Genomic DNA, 26,157 nt, shown 5'->3' on the forward strand with positions numbered 1-26,157 from the left:
AGGGGAGGATACAGATGGCGGCCCTCTGTGTTAATGGTCCACCACTGCTGCGATGCCACACACACACAATTACCATAGTGCACGTATACACAGTATAAACCCCACCGGTGGCTAAATCCTGGAACGAGAACAACTCCTCTTAAGCTGGTTTGGTACTGTATGCCAAGATGGGCATCGTCCATGGCCGAAGCGGTGGCACTGCCAACCCAAAGTACTTGTACCATTCTCCTGCCCTCTTCGCTTGGCTCTAGAGACTATACGGTTTGCATGGCTTAGACCGGATGAGTAGGAGCTGAAGACGAGCATGTTGATGCCAAATGCTGGGCCCCTGGCTCCCCGGGGGCATTCACAAGCGATCTGCTGCACGTCGAGTGTGGACAAGACTTACCAGACACAACGGTACAGGACAGGTAGTGGGACTGCTGCAGCTATTGTTCTATCTCTGTTAGTCCCATTGTGTGCTGAATAATGCAAATACAACTGATACAGATCCTCATCTGCACCTTGATTTACACTGCCTACTTGCTCATGTGTATACTCAGTTAATTATAGTGTTATATTGTTTACACTGCCTATTTTTCCTTTTCTACTGTACTATAATTTTATTACCTGTATTGTGTATTCTACTATTACCATGTACCTGTACCTCCTCTATGCTGCTATTCCTGAATTTCCCCTTGGGGATCAATAAAGGAATATGTTATTTTATGATATCTCCTAGGCACATTATTTTTCTTTAAGCAGAGCTATTCAATAACCAAGCACATCTTACTGTGGAGGGTTTTCTCTGATTTCACCTCCCCTTCCCCCCTTCTTCCTCTTCCCTCACACCTCGACTTCCGTGTCCCTTCCAGAACTGAAGAGACACTTCACCGCTGTGGTTCCACCACATTACATACATTGGATTGGTTTTTACTAACTTTAATTTACTTGAAGTGTTCACTGTCCAGCTGTATTATCTAGGAGAATACAAACATTGTATCGGCAGATACTCAGGCCTTGGTTACACTAAAGGAAAACAACGTTTCATTTTCGAGTTATTTCGTTTGCATGTCCAAGTTAAAAGGCAACGCCGTTTTAGCTGGCATTTTCATTTTCCTAGCGGCAACGCTCAAAGGGGGTTTTCGTTGTCATAACTCCCTTGGAACGGTGGCATGTAAACAAAGCGAGCCGGTATACGGAGCCATTCACGCCCAACGCCCATGCGCACTAGACACCAACATCCGCATGCCCTTGATATGACAGATGATGATGATGATATCACAGAACGCTGCTAGAACAAGACGCAAATATTATTGCTCAAGATGTAAAATACGCATAAAAGATAGTCACTTATACTATTCTGAGAAGATAATTCATCTGTATCGCAACCGAGTCACGGATTTTGTCGAGGCAGGTAGCATTATGTCGGGAACAATTATATCTATAGACTGGTGTATTTCGTCCACGAAAAATGGAGCCTCTAATAAATATGATTGCTCAAGAGTAAAAGAGTGTCTCGAACTATAGGCTTCTAAAGCAATTGAATAGGCTAATTGTTTTTTCAGCCTGTTATTAATTTTAACTTCTTTAATTCACATTTCTTTAGTTTGCAATAATGCAACTGCAAGCCAATGTTCCGAGACATATTGGCCTTTTATTTGTAATTGTTAGGCTATTTGAATCCACCATTTAGTGCTAAACGGTGTATTCAAATAGCAGCCTAACCAATAAAAGGGTGTATGTCTTGGAACATTGGCTTGCAGTTGCAATATTGCAAACTAAAGAAATGTGAATTCAAGAAGTTAAAACGAATAACAGGCTAAAAAAAACAATTAGCCTATTCAATTGTTTTAGAAGCCTATAGCCAATGTTCGAGACAAACTGTTCTGAAGGTCCAGATTAATGATTTATATGGAATTCATTAAACGTATACGTTGTCTTACTTATTATTACACGTATTATTTATTTCTCCCAAATGAAGGTTCCGAAAAGTCTGTCTCCGTCACAAGCGTAATGTAGGATAGACCGATAGACTGTAGCTCTCTCCCCAACGACACGGACACAGGTCGGTTCTTTATAAACAGGCGTTTATTATCTTGGGCTCATCATCACAACTCCTCGTCCCTCTCACGCCGTGAGAACTATATTTATTGAATGAACACAGTACAAATGCAACGGTTACTTACAATACAAAGGCGCTTAGCTCGCGCATCAAACAAAATAAATTTGTTGGCCGCTTGTCAAGAAAAGAGGCTCTTGAGTCCTTGTCCTATGGAATACGTTTGACGGTCTGCTTCAACTCGAGACGTCCATAAAATGTAATTTAAAAACTTGTCGAGCAGCTCAGCAGCATACACTTGTTCAATGTCGTCCATCAGAACGCGCACGCTCTCTCTTTCCACGGTTAAATGTGACAGAGATATAAGAAAGATATAAGCGATATATCTTTACACTGTTTATTTACTTGATAGTATTTTTATTATATGTCCTTTTATCGCGATGTATGACAGCGTGAGCCCACGCACCTGCGTATTGTACTAAATGCCAGTGTGTTGGAGTGTGTGTAAAAGGCACGTACGCTCTGTGCTCTCTCTCTGTCTGGCTTGAGCACGCGACAAATACCTCCCGCGCATACAGGAGACAAACGACGTCTAACCTGCCTGCATAAACGCAACGTTCAGAAAAGTGAAAATGAAACGTTGTTGTTTCCCTTTAATGTAACCGCAGCCTCAGATGTTACATTACTCTGATTGGGATCTGGGGCAAAAACCCTCGACTGGGACATGATCCCTACTGACATTAGACAGCGTTATTTACTCGTTACATTTATGAAATGATCAATGGACCTCATTCACCAACATTGTCTTAAAGGAACACGCCAACATTTTGGGAAATTAGCTTACAGTCTTCTCCAGAGAGAGACAAGAAGATAGATACCAGATTCCTCTCTGCGTTCAGTAGAAAGCTATCTGGCTGCATGTTAGCCTAGCTTAGCACAATGAATGGAAGCGGACATGGCCGGTTAGCCTTCGGGAGAGGTGTTAGTTGGACAATGCCTAGGCTAACCGGCCATGTCTGCTTCTATTCATTGTGCTAAGCTAGGCTAACGTGCAGCCAAATATATTTCTACTGAACCCACAGAGAGAAAACTGGTATCTATCTTCGTGTCTCTCTGAAGAAGACGATTTTAGACTAATTTCCCAAAATGTTGGCGTGTTCCTTTAAGTTTTCTCTTACGATAACATCCTCCTTGGATGATTGTGAGAGAACGCCTACGACAGTTAACCCCGGATTAATTTCAGGCCCTTGGCACTCCACGTCGAAAGGTTTTAGCACTCCTGGACTACCTAAAATGGTAAATTTATATAGCGCTTTTATCCAAAGCGCTTTACAATTTGTTCCTCACATTTTACCCATTCACTCACACATTCACACACCGATGGCGGAGGCAACCATGCAAGGTGCCAACCTGCTGCTCAGAACCTCCGGATTACCAGACGACTGCTCTACCTCCCGAACCACTGTCGCCCCACTGCTACCTAAACACAAATCAATCAATCCAATCCAATGTGATTACCGGTAGCTAAAAACTAGCAAATCTGAAGAGGCATATGATGCTCCAACCAGCTCGGAAATTGATTTTACGGGGGAGAGTTTGGGGTAATTGGGGGGTGCTATCGAGTTAGCCGGTTGGCTTTAAATGTCATGACTTATGCAAGATGGTGGAGTTCCAGAGGACTTGGCATTTTCGGCTCCTGAAAATCAGGCGGGTGGAGGAGGAGGATGAGGAGTGTGATGCTAATAACAATTAGGTGCCTGAGCCGTTGTGGGAACAACAAGTCTGACACCAGGCGGGTGAGTGACAGGTCAGATCCAATAACACCATTAAGCTCAATCATGCTAGGATTTCACCAGCTCACCATGAGTTGGGTTGTTGAGTTTTGGAGCCGTACTTTCTTTTAACAAAATATGTTACGAGAACAATTAACTGCACACGATGACAACAGCAAGGATCACATATATATAAAACCATTTTATTCAGTATTTCTGTGCACAGCACATCAAGTAATAACAGTTTTTCAAATGGTACAGAGAAATATTGTATAAAAATACATAAAAAGAACATCATCTTGAGTGGGAGGTTCGAAGGGTCAAAGTGGCTATCAAATAGGAGGGAAGACTGTCAAGTTTTAAACTGTGGATACCAAACAGAGAAGGTAAAGACTTTAAACTGTTAAACAGTAATCGAGAACTATTTTATTGCACTGTAAAAAAAAAAAGTCTATTCTATTCTACTATTTTAGTGCACTGCACTATTGCACTATTTTATCTTACTCTTTTTATTATTGTCTATTTAAAACTGAATCAAACCATAAACAAGGTGGCCTGTTGGGATGTTAGATCCTGTCTTTTTTCTGCAGTTTCTGTATGAAAGGTGCTATACAAATAAAGTATATTATTATTATTATCTTCCTGGCATCTTTCCTCAGTCTGCTTGACGGTCTTGTGGTTGTGTTCTACATGGTCCCCGTCTCTGTGTCGCTCTGCATGGGGAGGATGTCTGTGATCCAGTATCGGAGCAGTGAGACGACTGCAGTGGATTCCTCTGAAAAAACGATGACAGAAGGTAGATTTCAGGATGACGTGACGACACTGACAATGTGGAATATTCTCAGAGGAGAACGAGGCGAGAGCTGCTTGGTTGTGAAGAGGATTCCCTGCGCAAACTGTTATCCAACTAACGTCTTGAGCATAAACAAGATGTAATATTTTACAGTATATCCCAACATCCGTTGTCTGTGTATACATTCATCTCTCCCTCTCTTTCTTCTCCTTTTCCCCCTATCTCCCTTATATCATGTCATTGGGAGAAGTTTTGAATTATTAAACATGAAGGGTTCTGTTCTGTGGCTCTGCAGGTCATCAAATGTGAAGCATATAAAGGGCATCGGAAGCGGCGTCGTACAGGAGAGAGAGCGAGAGCGAGGAGCGGATCAGTGAAATAGCGGTAGACAACCATGGGGATCAGCTTCAGCCCCTGTGGTCAATTGATTCCTACCGCTGCGGGTACAAAGTAGTGAGGCTTCAGTGAACTGTGAAAGAAAACTTGAAGTACTTTGGTCAGGTGACTGACTGACTGTACCAAAAGCACACAGGCTTACGTGAGCTCAGCGTGGCCGTGGACACAGAGTTAACTAACACCATATCACCCCAAACACCAGGGTAGCTTTAAACACACGGCTGGCTTTAAAGTAGGGCTGGGCGATATGGAAAAAAATCATATCGCGATAACGATATGATAATTTTATTTTATTTCTCGATATCGATAATTATCGAATTGTTATAAGTATAAAAAAAAAAAAAAAAAAAAAAAACATTTTTTTTTTTTTTAACAACAGATGTATGTTTATTTTGCAGCAATTCTTTGTCATTGCCGCCATCTTTAGTGTTACATCCCCTCACACTCCAGTTCTCAGGCTGCAGCTGGTTTAAAAGCTAAAGTAAACCGGCTTCTCTGCTGGCTGTGGCTCCAGAGGAGTTGAACAGTTCTGGCTCTGCTAGTTTATTTTCGATCTTTTGGCGCTTTTTTGGTGGACAAACCACCGCACATGTGCACTGTGACTCGTGACTGGAGTCTAGTTCTGCTAGCACACATAGCCTACTGTGTACAGACGGTTTCAAAATGTATTTTAAATTAGAAAGCAAACAAAATAAATGGACAAGAGAAAAAGAAATCTGAATTTGGTCAGTATTGTCATTTGGACAAGCAAAGCCATTACTTTAAGTTGCAGGCAAGAAAGACAAGTCTGTCCACTGTCTCTGGTTTTAAAACTGCCCTGTTGCAGGTAAAAAAAAAAAAAAAAAAAAAAAAAAAAAAGGCGATTTTTCGATTTTTATTTTATTTCGATATTCGCTATCGATTATTAAAATATATCGCGATATTTATCGTTATCGTTATATCGCCCAGCCCTACTTTAAAGCAACACACCTTTCACCTTGGTGCATTGCGGCAGGCCCCTAATTATCAAGTCAAATGTGATTCTATGTTAACAAATGGCCTTGTCTTGCCAACATGGCTGTATAAATTAAAACAAATGGCTCTCCCTTTACTCTTGTGGATTATTACTTATAATAATGGCAAACGAGTGGGCAGGGAAACACTTAAAAAAAGAAAAGTAGCAGCAGTGTGTGCATGTGATACGTGTGCTTGTGTGGTGTGTAAGTCACTTACGGTGCTTTTGTGTGTATGCTCGTGTGATGATACAGATGATACAAGCACTATTTCTACACAGTACATTTCGCAGAGTAAATTTTACTCAAACTGAGTCCATTTGAGCCCAAGTGAGTAAAATTGTAGTCAGTTTGAGTAAAATTTACTCAGTTTGAGTAAAATTTACTCAGCGAAATTTACTGTGTACAACTCTTCTAACTGTGTTAGGCCCGACTTGAGGAAAGCTGAGGAAATGACGTCTGCTCTCAGAACACATCCCTAGGTTTTATGTCCAATTATCACATGTTATCCTTACGACATGATGACAGGATTCAGGTAAAAAATCGGCAACACAATTAACACGATGTGCAGGTAGAGTCACATTTTGTAAACAGTTTTTTTTTATGACTTATACTTTATTGACGTTTTTTTCTTTTTGCACACACAGGACATCAGGACAACACAAAGTAATGACATAGCTTGTGAATCAACATAGGTCGGTCCTGAAAGACAACACACACCTAGACCACTAACATCAAGACTACAATGACACCACCCCACATGGGGGGTAAAAAAAAAGAATAAAAAATAAATAAATAAACCCAACACAAAACTAAGAAAAATCAACTACATTAAACAGCAAATAAAGCTACATTAACACATTCTGGGCCATTGGGATGCGTCTAATAAATCTCTAGAGGACCGGCAAATGTAAACAGACTATGTTTGTATGACAGACTATGTTTGTAGAGCTAAATCTATACTTTATAGTATTGCTATCTGTCCATTCTCATTGTCAATTGAGACCATAAACTGTCCCTTCAAAATGGCTTAAAGAAAAACAAAATTTCATCAATACGTTCTCATTTTATAGCGCTGTGAATATAAGCGTTATACAGGATTTCGGCTAGGATATTTCCTGGAAGGCGAGATACAGGGCTAATAGCTACTACCGTTATATCCAACATCATTTCCGTTATACATATGCTACAGAAATAACTCAAACTGCATATGATCGGCACGATCCTCAAGCATGTATGCATGAAAGGGGGGGGGGGGGGGGCGGGGGACGTCGTTTCTGATTATTGATTACAAATAACCGCGTTAGCCTCATTAGCCTCATTCATTGATCGGATGGATGGCTATCAAAACAAGGCCCGATCGGGATGTACTTTACGTGAAAAAGATCTTACCGGTGGGATCCCCCCGAGCATTTCCCTGTTATCGATCGCCATCTGGTAGATCGATATGTCCATTGGCTGATGATAAATCCCCTTATTGCATAGTGAAATCCGCAATCCAAAACGTAATCCAAGCTACATGCTGCACATCCAGAATCCAGCTAACTGAAAACTCCATTGAAACTAAAAAAAAATAATGCTCCGTTCAGCCACAGGGCACACTGCATTATCGCGATAGCGCCCCTAAGAGGATCTGGCCGGTATTGCACTCTCGAATTCAAAGAGTAGGGTACATCTGCAGTGCCGCTCGGCAACCTTGAATAGGTTATTAAAATGGAATAAAAGCAATAACAACTTGCCACGGATATATCCGTGCTTCTGTCCACAATGGGTGGAATCGAAACACGGAGATCTCCGTGGTCGGGCTCCATTGTGTTAATACAGAGAGCACATCTTGTCGACTTATACATACATTTGTCAGGTATTCTTTCACCTAAGTTTCCTTATCCTGAACCTGAACCGTACCCTCCACTCTCACAGGTCCAGTGTGTTAGATTCTGATCAATCTGGCCAGTATCACGTCTTCTTGTGTTATCCTCTCTCCATCCACTCCTCTGCGTTGTGTACTTTTAATGGTCCTGACGTCTCATATACTGGCTGATACAATCCTTATCTCTCCCTGTTAGTGCGATCCGCAAACCATAATAATTCTCCACCTTCGTAAGAATTCGACACTTTGACACAGCGTAATACCTTACAAGGAGAAGCGTTGTTTATTGATATAAACAGAAGCCTCAGCCCAGATGTTATCCGATTGTATTTTCATTGCTATCGTCTCTGCTGTTATTCAGTCCAATAGTGGTCAGGCCTGGTCGTTAGCCTGAACCATCCTCGTGTTAGCCGAATGATGTGGCATCCCCCCCCCCCCCCCCCCCCTCTCCGTGATGAGAGGAGAGAGTCTCTTCTGGTTTCTTCCCTCTTAGTCTCAGTCAGATCTTAGTCTGCCCTTACCCGGAACCACTGTCACCTTTATAGGATCTTCGTCCTAGCAACGACGCCCGTCTCTCCTCTGGCTGTCATGACAACTGCTAATAACCTTTCACACATTTCAAAACGCAGTTTATACTGTTTCATTAAGATGAACCTCTCTCCGCCCTGCTCTCTGGGTCCACACTCGCTCTTATCAATGTGTTCTGGATCGGAATTCAAAACATTCTCTCGCTGGCAGTGTGCTGCTATTCAGTGACTCCTGCTCGCTCTGAACCACCTCCTGCTCATTTCGACCTCTCTGACCCGGCCCCTTTTAGCTGTGGTCATCTCCCCCCAATCTATACATCACCTACATTGAAAAACACCCCCAGAACACCCGTTTTCTCTCAAGTGTGATCCAGAATAACTGTACCTTCCCCACCTTTACGCCTCCGAAGCCTATTTGCTAACAGTTGTATAGAGATAATCATATGCATCGCCGCTGTCTTAGGCAAGTGGGCCCACCAACCCAGTTATAATGAGTGAAATTCCAGATATTTCCCCCATTTGCTAATGTATTTTTCTCCTTTCTCTCCTAAACTAAAAGATATCTCCTCATAGGCAGCTACCCTACCCAGTTCGCCACTCCACTCTCGGAATGATGGGCCTTCTGGTGCCCTCCAGCCTCTCATTATTATCCGTCTGCCTATCATAATGCTAGTTTGTATCCAATCAGCTAGGGGCTTTGCGATATGGCTAAGACTGCAGGGATCCCCCAGGATATATAAACCAGAGCAGAAGTCACTCATTCCCTGTGACCTCTGTGATGTAGTCGTGGATGTTACTCCAGAAATCTCTGATTTTCGGACATGACAAAAGTGCATGGACTAGGTCCCCCTCCCCCGTCTGGCATTTCCAGTTGTAAACACAGAGTTAATGCATGACTCACACTGGAAGTGGTGGGACCGGTGGAGGGAAGCGATCAAACCGCTGTGCAGCAGGGGTGTGTGTGTGGAGGAAATACAGAGGTAATGCAGGGTCTATTGTGGGAACTTCTCACTAGAGAGAAAGTTGGTCGATACACTGCGTTGTCTTGATGACGGGGATAGAGACGCACGTCATTGTGGGACCACCTACTGGGCTTCTTTGAATCCCCTGAATCAAACACACACGCACACACACAGTATGGTAGTCACACTCAGATGCACACAGCCATGTCCTAGCCTGATACGTCAGACCCATGGAACATACGCAAGCTAGCTCTCCATTGGGTCTGAAAGCGGCACATTGAGAAATAAACCAAAATGGTGGTCAATAATGTGGATCATGCGTCTCGTCTCCCAGGCAGCAATGACTTCCTGGCAGCTGTGATTACATGGATCTACAGGGGAAGACGACGTTGTGTCCGTCTCTGCACTAACAACAGCAGCAAGACAACGCATCCCAGCTGTTCTAAACATTAACCCTTTCACTGCCACACGACAGAAGGTTAACCCTTTACTATCACACAACCGCCGGTCGCCGGTCGGTTAACCGGCTGTCGTGTGGCAGTGAAAGGGTTAACCGTTTTGGTAGTGCAGCGGTGAAAGAGTTAATATAAACCCCCCCTGTCTGATGGCACACGGACAGCCCGTTGCCTTGGTAACACGCAGATGAATCGAGAAATTGTCTTTTATCTGTACTTTAATGTAATCACAGTGCCAGGGATTAATTGCGTCACGAGAGACAAGACACCATCACATCGCCATAGTGAGTCAAATTGACTTTATTGGCGACTGGCAAGCTGTGTTGTTTATTTCTAAATGTGCCGCTCTCAGACCCAATGGAGAGATATGTTGCATATATTCCATGGGACTGACATCTCGGGCTAAGCCATGTCCCTACTGATCCTATTAACCAGCCAGATAGACATGCACACACATACATTATATACACACACACATATATATATAGACACACACGTGTTTTCCCCTCTGATTTCAGACATGCAACAGTGTGCTGTGAGGTGGCACCTCTTTAGGTTTGACAAGGTCAATAACAGAAATAAACTACCTCTTTAGGTTTGACAAAGTAAATAACTAACAAACTACCTCTTTAGGTTTGACAAAGTAAATAACTAACATAAACTACCTACTTCGGTTTGATGAGGTGGATAAATGAAATAAACTACCTCTTTACGTTTGATGAGCTGAATAACTGAAATAACCTACCTCTTTAGGTTTGAAAATGTAAATAACTGAAATAAACTACCAGTAGTGCTAAACTACAAATAAGTAGCCAATAAGCTTCAGGGACAAGGTGAATAACTGAGATAAACAAGCTTCAGGGACAAGGCTCAATATAAATATCTTGGTGTGGCTCGATGATACATTTACATTTAAATTCCATGTGGACAACCTTGCCTCCAAGTTGCGACAGAAAATGGGCTTCCTATACAGAAACAGAACCAGCTTTCCTTTGATTAGTAGGAAGAGAGTTGTCGAAGCAGTTTTCTCATCAGACTAGGTGATCATGGTGATGTAATCTATAGGCTGCAGACTCTTAAATCCCTGGACTCGGTCTATCACTCACTAATGATATATACTAGAAGGTTGGTTGGCCCTCTGTTAAATTTTTAAGGCCATTACTGTTATGCTACCTCCTTATACTACATCATTATTGGAATGGAATTTTCGTACCTATGGAACCCGTTCTAGCGACAGGCTGGTCATTCAGTGCCAGGCCTATTAGTCTTGGCCTTGTAGCTAACGTGCCAGGTTTCCATTACATATTTTCACTGTGGGTCACTATGTTTGGAGAGCTATATCTATATTCTATATTATAGCTATGGAGACAATACTATGGTAATTTGACAGTGTCTTTCTTCCGTCCAAGATGCAAAAAAGGGATAATTTTTTTCATGCATACGTTCGCGAGTTATCCAGTGGTGAATATAAGTATAATTTCAGAGTGATCCGGGATAATTCCCGAAAGGCTGAGTTATAGGGCGCTACGTGAATTCTACTATAAGCGTTGGCGTTTCTTGCCTGCACACGCTACTATTTCCAAATCAAATGTATATAATAGGTATTATGTTTCATCATGAATGCATGAAAGGGGGGGGGGTCGTTTCTGATGCTGTAATTGCCAGTAACGGCATTCGTATTGAACACTAAAAACGCTGATCAGCTGGATCGGTATGAAAACATTGCACAATCAAGCTGGAATTGACGTCAGATAGTCCTTACCTCTGGGGTATTCCAAAAACAATATTCCAATTGTTTGATCGCCATCTGGTCCACGACATAATACGGCACAACACATGTACAGAGTGTCCCGTAGACGTTTCGATGCGACCGAGTGAACCTCTAGGCTTCCCTGTACTAAAAAACTGCACCCGGAGCGGTTTAAACATAACACACGGTCTGGAATCGGGTTTACTGCACTCTCGATACTTCCACCTGGCAGGATCTGGCCGGTACTGCACCCTCTGGGCCCCATTGAATAGGATATTAAAATCGGAAAAAGAAAAAAAAAACTACCAAAACCCGAGATATCTCGGGTCTGGCAGCCAACGCATGGAGAGTTAACCCGAGATATCTCTGGTCTGGCAATTAAAGAGTTAAGGTCCAGTTTGCTCGGAAAAGGGTAAATCTGCATTTTGCTATGATGCCCCTCTAGCTCATGGAATGAACTCCAACAGTCCTTAAAGCTTGAGACGCTCCCCTCTGTTGCATAATTTAAAATCACGTTGTATGTGTTTTAATTTATTTGTTATCCTTGCTGTTTGCCTCTTGTTATCTTATTGTTATGATGTTATATGCTGTGTGATTTTATATGCTTTTCTTTGCATATTTATGTAAGTACACTCAACATGACTGTACATGAGGTTTGAATAAATAAATAAAGGTTTGAAATGAAAATGCGTGCGACAGCTTGTATGGGCAAGACCAATGCAAGCACGGGCAGTTAAGGGCAGGTATGAACAAGTGGGAGGTTGATGTAGGCAAGTAAGGGCAGGTACACACGCTTAGAAACACATGCAAGCATTTGGGAGTACACTATTGAGGGCAAGTGTGGGCAGGCACAGGCACGTACGAACACAGGAGGGATTGGGACAATGACACAGCTTGGGCAGATCCAGAAGAAGCTAGCATGAACAGGTATGGACATGTCTGAACATGGGAAAGTTAGCATCAGCTATGATGTCAAGGTCATATTGTCAGATCCTGGCAGATTTTTTGCTAATGAAAAGAATATCCAGTTCCACTTAAACAGTGTGTACAATGTACTTTTTTTTTTACTGTGTTAAAGCGGTGTACTCATACAGGGAATGTCAAATTCCATACAACAGCTCCTGTTAGGAGACGAGAGTCTGGGCTAGATCCACAAAGAATGGATTGCACAGTGCTAGTTAAACCCTACTTACAATTCATTATGAATTGAAAATGGGGGACCCTGGTGTAAACAAGACAAAAGTCTTTCTCTGGTCTGCATCCCCTAAACAATTGTGTGTATTGAGCCTTACTGTATTGTACCCATTCTGCAATCTGTTAATAACATTTTCAATCAATACAATTTGATATAACTTGCGCTCTTGTGGTCAATAGAAAACATACGCTCCCTGAGCTCACCCCCTCAACACAAGTGAAAAGGTGAATGAAATCCCATATCAATACTACCATTGCCGCCAAAGCCCCAGTGAACACGCCCACCAGCTAAAGTGACAGTACAACTAACAATACAACACCATGAACCATAGAGAATACTGAAACTTACATATATGGCTCCTACAATCCCTTTAAGTTAGTTAGTTAGTTGGATGGATGTGTGGCTAGATGACTGACCTGCACACATAGATGGGGTGTTGTGGAGCTAGCTAGTATATGGATAGATATAGTGATTGATAAGATAGATAGCGATACATAGAGAGATGATAGATGACTGACCTGGAGACATGGGGGTGGTCTTGTGGAGTTCATCCAGGGCCTTGGCCAGTGTGTCCGTCTCATTGTGCCGCACCAGGGTCATGAGACTGTGGAGCTGTGAGAGGACAGAGGGGGGCGCTCTTCCACTGGCCACACTGCTCAGTAGCTCCTCAACCGCCCTGAAGGGAAGAGCAGGCCCGTCTGCAGGCAATGAGCCTGGGGTAAGAGAGAGGAGAGGTGGGACGTTAATCAACGGCGTCGTCGTCACTATAAAAAAGGTAATGTATCTCTACTTAAAAGCCCAATCAGTGATCCAAACCTAAATATATGTCTCAGTTAATAGTATTTGCTGTATTTCGTGGCTGCAAACTGGTTTGTTAACGTTGGTCATGTTTGCACTGGAGTAGCCCTAGAATAAGCTGATATTCCATACATAATAATAATATAATTTAGGACCTGCTCAGAGGTCATCAATCGGCACACATGCGATGCATGCATGCAATTCGTATCTGCGATTAACCCATCCCGTCGTCCTTCCCCCCCCATTAGGGCAGCCGGGAGCAGACAGGCGTCAACGTGAGCCGCGCCAGGGGACCAATCCAAGTGCTCCTGTCCGTGTTCGTCAAGGACGCCACAGCGTTAGCGATCTAGATGTAGATGAACTCCATATACAGCCATAGAACATTCCATGCAACTCCCTACACCTGCAGCGCTCTAAATCTGTCTGGCTCTATGTTAAGACACTGCGAGTGGCTCTTGTCATAGAGAAAGTTTAACACATCCCTTTCAAAGTTCTGGCAGAAAACTTCTATTTACTCAAAATATCTAAACTTTCAGGGGCGGTTGGGTAGCGCAGTGGACTAAGCACTCGCCTACCACTGCAGAGACTCTGGGATCCAGCTGTCAGCGGTACCTCCGGCTTGGTCAGTCATCCCTACTAACACAATTGGCAGTGTTAGTGGGTGGGAAGCCGGTGGTGTATGTGTCCTGGTCGTTGTAAACTGCGACTCCTACTGGTCGGTCGGGCGCCTGTTCAGCAGGGAGGGGATCGGGAGGAAATAGCGTGAACCTCAGCACGCGTTACGTTCCCCCAGTGAAACTCCTCGCTGTCAGGTGAAAAGAAGCGGCTGGCGACTCCACATGTATCGGAGGAGGCATGTGGTAGTTCTACACCCTCCCCAAGCCGACAGTGGGGCAATGTGTGCAACGACCAGGAAGGGAATTGGCATAACGACTAAATTGGGATGGGTGAAAATACAGAAAAGCCCAAAAATATATAGAATAATAATACACACAATGGTAGTGTCTGGTTAGGTGCGAGGGATAGTGGAGGTACTTCTCAAGGTGGGGTCCGGGAGGGGGGGGTTCGAGCTGAGCATATGTATGTAGGTTTTTTTTTTAGATAACAGGTATTATGGGTATATCTTATATAAAACAACTAACCAAAAGGTGATCCCATTGGATGTGCCCTGACAATTAATGCTTGTATATCTTATCGTGTGTTGTCATGTTTGTTTATATGTTTGTTTAAAAAAGAATAAAAAAATAAAATACAAAAAAAAGAATAATAATACACATTTTTTAAAATCTAAAATCTAAACTTTCCCACGAGATCACATGAAAACCTCTGTTAGTCACAAATATGAGTGAGGGGCAATAAACGCACCCATCTCATCCACGGAGGTTTTCGTGTGAAGATGGTGCTGCTGCGTTTGTCATCCCGTCGTGTGTACAGAATGTGGTCCGTGTGAATCTCGTGGAGATATTTGACTAAATATACATTTTCTGCCAGTACTTTCAAAGGTTGCCTCCGTGAAGTTGATTATTCCGCCACTTGCCAAAGACGAAAGAATATGTGCCATTTATTCACATTGTCAACATTAAAATATAAATAAATATGTTATTCACTGTATGCTTCGCTCACTGCTGACTTTTATTATAGTCTCTCTGCGCCACCTTGGCAACTTTTTCACGTCAAATATGTGTGGTATCACTGTCAATCGTAGCCTCAAGTAGGCTACATTCATTGTTGTGAGTTGAATTGCGAGGAGTAGGACGAGATGCGTAACGTTAGTTCCCATCGTCGGTGCTAGTGACAGGGTCCACTCCTGACAACCTGTAAATCAGCAAGGAGTATGACACTTGCTGCATGTATTTTTTTCTGTTTTCATATTGTTCCTGTCTTTTTTGTTTCTCTTTCTTTCCCGGGATGCGCCCCGGGCCGATGTAACTATTGGTTAAGGGGCGCAATATAAATAAATGTATCATATCAATACGTTCCTTGTAAATCAGGCACAAATACGAAAAGGATGAATGAAAGTCCCTGCTATTAGGCTCCTCAAATATCGTCATTCATAAAAAGAAGCATTCATGTAATTTTTTTTTACGTTGAGTCATAACTAACCCCAGCAGAGGATGCTGCTGCATATTTCTGCTCTCGTCTGAGAGCATGACATGTAAGACAATGAAAACAATTGGGATGGGGTTTTGAGCTAAACTTGCTTGGGGATAGTTCCCAATGACAGCTCTCTCACAACAACCAACCAATACTCAGCCATCAACCAGGTCTACCGGTATATAACAGCTGTTGCCAATGACAACTCTCTCACTACGAACCAATACTCAGCGATCAACCAGGTCTATATAACAGCTGTTGCCAATGACAACTCTCTCACTACGAACCAATACTCAGCGATCAACCAGGTCTATATAACAGCTGTTGCCAATGACAACTGTCTCACTACGAACCAATACTCAGCCATCAACCAGGTCTATAGAACAGCTGTTGCCAATGACAACTCTCTCACTACCAACCAATTGTCATGACACATAAGGGAAGTGTGTCACGAGGCATCATCTCCAAACACTTTTGTGCAGCTTAGAAAACTGAAGGAGCTCTTGACGTCTTCCCATAAGACTCCATTACCAGAGAGGGGAGTTAATCCCTGGAACCAATGGGGCTGGAGGGAGCTGCCTGGAAGGGACAGTCAGTCATTGGGGGGCCGGGGTGGGGGATTATATATATATGACACACCAGATAACTTGACTTGTCCATTAAAACTTTAGAATGATGAGGCAGTCCAGAAGCCACAACAGACCTCACCGTCAATGCATTTCAATATTAGCCGCCGCGCCTCGATACGGCAACGTCGAGACTCGTAGCTCTTACTTTGTTGCTGTGACTCCAATCGGTAAATTGCCTATATATTCATATTGGGTTGAGCTGCGGATGCTTTGAATGATCAATTGCCAGCGAATGTGAAGAGAGATATATCGCTCACTGCTGGTCTCTAGAAAATGTTATAACCTTCAGATTTTTGGCGGTTCTCATTTTCTTTGAATAGAATACGGTAATTTATATGCTAAATAAACTTCATGACCCTAGGGCCCAGGAAACCCATTCAGGGGTCCTATATCACGTAATTTAAAAAAATGCATGGTTGTCAAATCGAAAACAAGGCCGTCTTTCTCCATTCCTGAAAGAAATGACCTTTGAGAGACCCGAGTTTTCATACATCCACCACGGGGATATAGGCCATGAAGTCCAGACGCAGGGCTGGGCGAGGTGGTCAGTCACGGTATCGCCCTTTAAGTTTTATCTTCACAATCGCTCACAGTATCTCCCTTTACGTTTTATTTTATCCATCTTTTTCTCAAGTGTTTCTCTTCCAATGCAATTGCCAATGGTCTTTTCTAGCATCTAGTCGTTTTTCCTTTTATAAATACTGGGTGAATACTATGCGAACAACGGAATTGTATAAAATGCATACCTTTGTGTGGCTCCATAATGGTACACCTGAGAATACAGTATACCTCCTGGGCCCTATTACACATGCTACCAGTTTAAGATAAGATAAGATAAGATAACATATTCCTTTGATCCCCTTGGGGACATTTTTGCATGGAGGAGCCCATCCACTCCTCAGAAAGACAAGTGAATGTCACTTTCTACTCACTATCAGACAAATAGGTCTCCATCGTAGATTTGAGGAAGTCGGACACCTCAGCAGCTCTCCTCTCCTTCACCACCTCCTCCTCCTCCTCCTCCTCCCCCCTCTGGTAGGTGAACTCCAGCGCTGCGGCGCGCGGCAACAGGCCCAGGGAGAACAGCTTCTCCTTGTGCCGTCTCTTCTTCAGCTTCCTCCTCTTGTTCTTGCTGAGTCGCTCTCCTCCCTGCTCTGCGGCTGGCGGACTCTGGACACCGTCGCCCGCTTGACCTCCTTGTACCGTCTGCTTCCTCTTCCGTCTCCGCCTCCTCCTGCTCCTCTGTTCTCCCTCGACCTCTCCGTCGTGTTGTTTTTCTTCTTCTTCTTCTTCACTGCTCTCATTGGTGTTCTCGTCTGACCCCCCCAAAAAAAAGAAAAGAAAAAGATTGAAGTTAGTCGATTTCAACAATCGTGGGTCACCTTGGGGGGAGTACAGTATATCTTGGCCTGTGTCAACTTGAGCTACCAAGTTTACCATTATTCCAACTGCTGGTGGCATTTTATTTATTCTAAGGTGGCAGGCGTGAACAGGTTCTGACTTGACACGTCTCTTTCACGAATCCTGCTCTATACTGTAAGTAAAGGGGTCAGACGCTCAAGGATGACTGCACACACACACACACACACACACACACACACACACACACACACACACACACACACACATGTCTCTGCCCACTCTGCAAGGTGTAAATACACAGCTGTAGTGTGTTCAGTAACAGAAGCACCTTATAATAATACAAATCATCGGTCAATATTATTCATATTGATGGATGGAAATACAAGATGGATTAAGCCTTTTGCACAACAACAACATCTCCCCAGGACTAATAGTGTACACAAGCTCCTGCTGCTGAGCTATAGGTGCAGGCGGCTCCTCGTACCACCGTGCTGCACAGTGTAAACAGGAGGCAGTTCGATAAAACCAGCTCAGTGCAGCGGACGCGGCACTGGAAAGGACCATTTAATCAATAGTGCCACCCAGATACAGTAGTACGCTGCAGAATCTCGTCCTGTGTGCGGGCTGTGGTGTCCGTTGCCGCACCCCCCCCCCCCCCCCCCCCCCCCCCCTAAACACACAAAGCCAAAGGAAGATACTGTACACACACAGTATTCTCCATCCAGTGTTTTGCAGATAATTCAACGTCAATATGATCCTGTAACGAGCTGCGGGGGAAATGTGCATTTTTGGTTCTATGCCTCGTGCTCCATTATGCAATATATCCATCACTAGCTCCTGAAACATCCCCAGTCAGGCTGACTCTTGTCTGATGAAAGAGGAGCGTGAGAAGGAAGGTTTTCACAGTTTATAGGAGAGGAATAAAATGCCCTGGGTAATGTGGGTACCCATGATAGCCTATAATAAAAAGTCTAAATATAAGCCAGGCCAGGCCAGGCCAAGCCCCCCCCCCCCCTCTACCGACTCCTCACACGCCTCCTCTCTCCAGGAACTCGGGAGGCCTTGAGGGGGTCAAAAGAGGCGTCTAGAGCTAGAGAGCAATTGGCTGGCGAGCGGCCAGAGTATAATGGAGCCGGAGGAGGGAGTGACGGTGAGAAACGGTAACCCGCAGCAGGGATCCTAGAGGTAGAGCTCACAGCTCACTTCTGTGTTGTTGACGCAAATTCACACCGAAAACCAAAAGCAATTTTCCGGACCATTTGCCTATAAGCGAGTGGCGATTTAAGAGAATGTGTTGTTCCCATTTGCTGTTGTTAATGTTTTTTGACACAGGGATAGTTTTGCGGACATCCGTGTGTACTGTAGCTACCAGCTCCGCCCTGCTCTCCACTGTACTGTAGCTACCAGCTCCGCCCTGCTCTCCACTGTACTGTAGCTACCAGCTCCGCTCTGCTCTCCACTGTACTGTAGCTACCAGCTCCGCCCTGCTCTCCACTGTACTGTAGCTACCAGCTCCGCCCTGCTCTCCACTGTACTGTAGCTACCAGCTCCGCTCTGCTCTCCACTGTACTGTAGCTACCAGCTCCGCTCTGCTCTCCACTGTACTGTAGCTACCAGCTCCGCCCTGCTCTCCACTGTACTGTAGCTACCAGCTCCGCTCTGCTCTCCACTGTACTGTAGCTACCAGCTCCGCCCTGCTCTCCACTGGCAATGCATTGCAGTGTTGTAGTTGAGTCACTAAATTCCGAGTCAAAAAGGCCCAGTCATCTATTCACCTTTGTTTAATACACACAGCGTTGTCTCTAATGTTATCCAACTATTGATAGCTCCCGATATCATCAGTTTGGTGCTGGCTAACTAGCGTGAGCTAAGAGTCGAGTCTCGGGTCCCCAGTGTTCGAGTCTGTCGACATTAAACATATATTGCACAGCGGTGACCATTTCAAAAAGGGAGCTTATTTACTTTGTGACACAATAACCAAACAAATGCCCGCCCTAGCGGCCATCAATATATTATGCCAAATTATTAGGGCCTATACAAAAAGAAACCTGATATTTATCAATTAACATGTCCGAGTCCTCGTCTGCACCTTCAGAGTCCAAATGCAGTGAATGCTTGAGTCCAAGTCCAAGTCATCAGTGCTCAAGTCCAAGTCGAGTCACGAGTTCTGAAAATCACTCCAGGACTGGGACTCGAGTTCTACAACAGTGATGCATTGCACTCCCGACTTACACACTTTCCCCCAGAGCACTTATAAAATATATAAACTCTATAGCGATTTCAATTCACCCCCCCCCCCCCCCCCCCCCTTGGTTGTTAATTAAAAATGACGAGAAAGCATCTTCGTGTCCATGTCTAGCGCATACATGGGAGCGCTCTTCCTAAAGAGTCACGTCTGTCGCAGTGCAAATATCAAGGGGGTTAGGAGAGAGTAAATATCAGGACCACTCAGCGTTGCCTTGACATGTCTCTTCCCCCAGCAACACCAGCTACACCAGGCCAGACGTGACGCCTGAAGACAGCAGGATACACCGACATCGGTTACTATGTTCTAGGGCTGTCCCCGACTAAGGATTTGGATGGTCGACTATGATCGGCCAAAATTTGCCGTTAGTCGACTATTGGTAAAAAAAAATATATATATATATATATATATAATATTTAAAAAAAATAAAATGCTTTTTTAATTTAATTTTTTTTTTATCATTCCATTTGGGCTGTGGGGGGTGCTTAATGTCTGAAGGAGTCGACTGAAGGCTTCTTGTCCTCTGCAAAAGCATGCAATTGGTCCACTGATGGATACATCTTGATATTTGTCTAGTCTAGTGTGTTCATTATTAGATGGGTGAAATCCTCTTTCAGTGCCTCTGTGCCTTTAGACCGATTAGTCGACTAATAGGGGTCAGCCCTACTATGTTCCGATGACTTATCACACAGCATGCTTTTGTGAATCTAGATCAAACGACCACACGGAAGGCTTTGAATGGATTTTTGTCCAGTACAGGGATAAAGTTGAACTTCAGTTTGAACAGGCTGACTCTAGAGGTATGTGGCAGGGCCTCAGAACAATGACAGATTACAAAGGCACCCCGCTCAAACTGAACAGTGACATCTCCTTAGCAAATGATCTCAACACCTTCTATGCGAGGTTTGAGGCTGTGAACAACAACACCAGCCTACAAGCCACGGCAATGGGGGGGGGGGGGGTCTGCTGATGGAGACTCAGTGTTCAGGGTAACAGAGCATGAGGTGAGGCGGACCTTTAAAAAAGTGAATATCAGGAAGGCAGCAGGACCGGACGGCATCCCCGGCCGCGTCCTAAAAGTCTGTGCCGACCAACTGGCCCCGGTATTCACTGACATCTTTAACCTGTCCTTAGAACAGGCTGTCATCCCCACCTGTCTGAAGAAGTCCACCATCATCCCTGTACCCAAAAAATCTACGCCCGCTTGCCTCACCGACTACCACCCTGTAGCTCTCACCTCCATAGCCATGAAGTGCTTTGAGAAGCTAGTGAAGGGCTACATCTGTTCCTCCCTCCCCATCAACCTGGACCCCCTGCAATTTGCATACCGCCCTAACAGGTCCACGGAGGACGCCATAGCCCATGTGCTGCACACAGCAGCATCACACCTGGACAAGAGGCAGGGGAACTATGTGAGAATGCTGTTCATCGACTACAGCTCAGCATTCAATACCATAGTCCCCTCCAAACTCATAGCCAAGCTCAGGGACCTGGGCTTGAACTATGACCTCTGCCAGTGGGTCTTGGACTTCCTGACGGGCAGACCCTAGGTGGTAAGAGCAGGCAACTGCACCTCCTCATCCATCACGCTCAACATAGGGGCCCCCCAGGGCTGTGTTCTGAGCCCCCTCCTCTACTCCCTGTACACACATGACTGCGTGGCACAGCGGAACAACAACACAATCATCAAATTTGCTGATGACACAGTAGTGGTGGGCCTGATCTCTGCCAACGACGAGAGGGCCTACCTGGAAGAGGTAGAGAATCTGTCACAGTGGTGTCAGGAGAACTGCCTCTCCCTGAACGTCAGCAAAACAAAAGAGATGATTGTGGACTTCAGGAGGTCGGGGGTCAAGGACTACAGCCCCCTCAGCATCGACGGGGCACCGGTTGAGAGAGTGAACAGTTTCAAGTACCTCGGAGCCCACATATCGGAGCCCACACATGGACAGTGTTGTGAAGAAGGCACGACAATGCCTCTACTTCCTCAGGCGCCTAAGGAAGTTCCAAGTCAGTCAGAAGATCCTTAAGAACTTCTACTCATGTACAATAGAGAGCATCCTGACTGGCAACATCACCTCCTGGTTTGGGAATAGCACTGCACAAGACCGTAGCAGACTACAAAGAGTGACACGTTCAACCGAACGCACAATTGGAGGGGGGCTTCCCACCCTCCAGAACATTTACAACAAGGGGTGCAGGGGTAAGGCTAAGAGAATCATCAAGGACTCCAGCCACCCGAACAATTGCCTCTTTGAACTGCTGCGGTCAGGCAAGCGATACCGGAGTCTTAAGGCGAGCACAGAAAGACTCAGAAGAAGCTTCTATCCCCAGGCCATCAGGCTGCTCAACGAACAATAAACACTATGCAACAACCATCAAATGCACACAGCACAGCACACACACTCACTTAAACAAACACACTGCAGCACCCACTCTCCACACTTTAGATCACCTAAACACACTTTACACTTTATATTTATTGGTAAAGGATTTGCACTACAACTCGTACACCTTACTGTAAATTGTACCTAAATTGTACCTCATCCCATTTCTGCTCTGCACTATATAGTATTGTATTAGTACATTGCATAGTATATTGTATATTGTATGGTAACTCAGTTACTTCTATTCTGCATCGAACATTGTACATATGTCTATACTGAACACTGTGACTTTTTTTTTTACTTCTATTTTACATGCTATACTATTTTATTTCATACTATCTTGTCTAGCACAGTCTCTGGAGCGTAACAGTAAGAAGCATTTTGTATAAAAGTATTCTGTACTTCTGTATGACAACTATTAAAGAAACTTGAAACTTCAATTCCAGAGCGCCTACGTATGTATTTTGTAGTGCAAGGAGACCCGCAAAATGGTGTCCAAATGACATACAGTAAGAGAACCGTTAAGTATAACCCCAGCCAGGCTTCTTCTGCTGGGTAATGGCTAGAGCTGTACAGTAGGGATGGGCATTTAATCGAGTTTCAATTTCATATACGATTTTGGCTTCCCGCGATCACGAAAACGAGACGATCGAGATTATTGTGCTGCATGCAGCGGTGCTCTCATTTTGTCTTGTGTTGTAAACGCAGCGCACCCGTCCTTCACAGCGGTGCATAGTCCAGGTTACACTGTGCAGGGAAGGGAGGCACCGATGCTGGTACTGGATATTGGTCCAATACCAGGCTAAAAATCCAATACCAAGGAACAGGCTAGAAATCAAATCAAAGCAAAGAGACTTGATTTGCTTCGTTCATTTGTTGCATTTCTCTCCAACTAAGATAAAAAAAATTATGATTTATCTCAATCATTTCTGCCCAATGACCCCAAACGGATGGTCTAAGTCTATACTGTTCAGTAAAAGCGATCGATCAGATTGGTGCATGGTATCTACACGGCCGATACTGAAAGTTTAGCACCCTGAATCTGTGTCGACAGTGGAAGCGTGGCATCAGTGCATCCCTAGTACTGTGTGCAGCCTGTTAGGGACACATCCAATGAACTAGTCCCTGCACTGATCTCACCGAAGATAAGGATCGTCTGCACTCATCGAGTTTCCTTGAGGTGAGGAATATGAAATAATAGCCCCGCAGTCGGTTTCCCTCAGCTGGAGTGGAACAGACAATCAGCGAGAGTGATGGTAATGGCCGGGAGCAGCCAGGCCCCCCCGATGATGTAAATCCCTGCTTGGTTTTACGGTGCATCACCGGCCCCACACGAGACAGTCCATAAACGTTAAGATTATGGCTCTTACCAGCTGGGTCTCCGGCGGTATTTATGCTCTCTGGCCGGGGAAGTGTGACCGATCCCTCTGCTGCACCTGCCTTGTACTCCGCGGGGGGAGGTAGCGCCGTGTACACTCGTCGGCACGGGTGGGTCGCGCACGGTGCCATCCCTTCATCACCTGAGCCGGGGGGAGAGCAAATAAAGGAAAGGGGGGTCAGCTGGAGAGAGAGAAAGAGAAAGAAAGTGTGTTTGGGAAAGGTAAGACCCTGCTCTGAGCCACTTCATAGTGACTGGGTGAGGATAGTGTGTGTGTGTGTGTGTGTGTGTGTGTGTGTGTGTGTGTGTGCTTGAAACAGTAAAGAGTACAATATATACAGTAATTGCTCTGTAAATGAGAGCCTTTGGCAATGAGAGTGCAAGCTTACCACTGAAGCCTGACCTACACATGTTCAATCCCAGCAGTGGAAACACAGTCGCATACATATGTGATGATGAATATGACATTAATTAATTTCATGGTGCTTTTATGTGCAATCTATTCTATGTATTGTCCTGTCTTTTATATGGACCCTGAGAGTTTCGTTTGATTGAAAGTTTGATTGATATATATATGTATATAGTGTATATATGCAGAGTTTGTGGCGTAAATCTGCATGGGTCTAGCATATATTGGACACGGCTGTAAAGAGGAGACTTGAGAAGTTCCAACGATTCCATTTTCATTCAGATATCTTGGTGGTGAACGATTAAGAGACCCCTTTGAGAATGACTCATCCCACCCCATCATAATTTTGCTTTACTTTGGTGCAACATGTACCCCCTTTGTCTGTGAGCTAGCATGACATGGATGAGATCTATGGTTTCATATGATACCACTAGAGAATGAGCCCAGCCCACTAGAGTCTGTAAAATATGGCTAATCAACTGGTAACAATATCACCCCCCCCCCCCCCCCCCCCCTATTGATATTGATATTAAAAACCTTTATTTATACCCCCGAGGGGAGATTCAGATGTCCTTTACCAGCAATTTAAAAACAGTAAAAACATGTAATACACTTATTAGTATGTGTTAAAAACAAGATGGACAAATACATAGCGATAGAAATAGCAAAAATATGGCTAAAATAGAGCTAAAAGTGGTGGAAAGAAAAATAAACAAGTCCAATCATGATGTTAAATAATTTAATTAATTGGTTACAGTCCACAACCCAGCTCCTCCAGTCCACGGCAGTTGGCCCGTCCTGGCCCTGCCTGGTTGTGGAGCCTGATTGCCACTGGCACAGAGGACTGCCCGAAGCGCTTTGTGGTATGTCGGGGGGGATAAGTCTGTGGCTAAACGTGGACCATATTGCGGTCAGATCATCATGGAGGGGGTGACGGGGGTTCTCAAGGATAGCATACAGCTTCCTCCTCGTCCTCCCCTCTGCCACCACCTCCAGACTGTCCAGGTCCGCTCCCACCACAGAGCTTGCTTTTTTTTACCAGTTTGTTTATTTTGTCTGTGTTGGTGTTGCCCCCCCAGCATACCACAGCGAAGAAGAGGGCACCAGCAACCACAGACTGGTAGAACATCTGCAGCAGTTTGCTGCAGACATTAAAAGACCTGAGCCCTCTCAGGAAGAACAGTCTGCTCTGTCCCTTCCTGTAGAGGGCCTCGGTGTTGTCTGCCTAGTCCGGTTTGTTGTTCATGAGAACACCCAGGAATTTGTAGTTCTCCACCCTTTCCACCTCCACCCCCTGGATGATGATGATGGGAGTTGGGGGCTTCCTCCCGCTCTGCCGATGGTCTACCACCATCTCCTTCGTCTTGCTGATGTTGAGCTGTAGGTGGTTTTCATTGCTCCACTCTGTGAAGCTCTCCACCACAGATGTTTTCCACAGCCGGGGAACCTTCTTCAGTCTCAGTGAGAGGTTGAAGAGGTATTGGAATGGGTCCGCCAGCTCCTCAGCGCACGCCTTCAGCACTGCTCTACTCACCGGCCATGGGTTAACAACACCCTTTCGGGTGTGACAGCACTACATGGGCCTCAGGCTGGCACTACCCTCAGGGTGGTATTAGCCTCAGGCTGGCACTACCCTCAGAGTGCACCAGTCAACACGGGCCGTGGCGGCCTCAGGCCCGATTGGATCTCGAAGATCTTGGGCTGATGCCACCCTGCCGTACACATGCCAAATCAGCCTTCATAACATCATTCCATAAACCGATCATCCTCCTGTCTGACGTTAGTTGATAGCTCAAACTTGTGAAATAACTGGCTCTACTTACCGACGACCGTGTCCTGGAAGGCTTTCCTTTTAACGGCAGGTTTATTTGCCAGGGTCTCAACAATATGTGGTGGGCTGGGCTCTTTCTCTCGCTTGGGAGCTGTGGGGTAAAGCTTCTGAAGTACCTTCGATTGAAAGACTAGATGAAATGACAACACAAACATGATATTAGTCCAGGGCCCTGTTCCTCGTACCTGGCTAACTGAGTTAGCCGGATAATTTTCAGGATAACTTGACTGTATAAGCTAGACCTTTCAGTTCCCCGAAGCGCGATTGTCTT

The 26,157-nt window shown here is 44.7% G+C and overlaps 1 protein-coding gene across 2 annotated transcripts in view; it reads right to left on the reverse strand.

Moving 5' to 3' along the window:
• Positions 1–3,995: 3,995 nt before the first annotated feature.
• The window catches only part of erich1 (glutamate rich 1), a 28,359-nt gene continuing 6,197 nt past the window's right edge, over positions 3,996–26,157 (reverse strand). Inside the window, exons 2-6 of one of the 2 annotated variants that reach the window (XM_084310188.1) lie at positions 25,879–26,016; positions 23,639–23,788; positions 17,207–17,590; positions 13,272–13,466; positions 3,996–4,588 (exon numbers count right to left, since the gene is read on the reverse strand). In XM_084310188.1, the coding sequence (XP_084166314.1) occupies positions 4,500–4,588; positions 13,272–13,466; positions 17,207–17,590; positions 23,639–23,788; positions 25,879–26,016 (956 nt within the window). In that variant the 3' untranslated portion in view covers positions 3,996–4,499. The remainder of the gene's footprint in view (positions 4,589–13,271; positions 13,467–17,206; positions 17,591–23,638; positions 23,789–25,878; positions 26,017–26,157) is intronic. The other variant, XM_084310189.1, reaches the window with a different exon arrangement.

The sequence above is a fragment of the Notolepis coatsorum genome (genome assembly GCF_963971535.1).
Source record: "Notolepis coatsorum genome assembly, chromosome: 3".
In the NCBI taxonomy this organism is placed as follows: Eukaryota; Metazoa; Chordata; class Actinopteri; order Aulopiformes; family Paralepididae; genus Notolepis; species Notolepis coatsorum.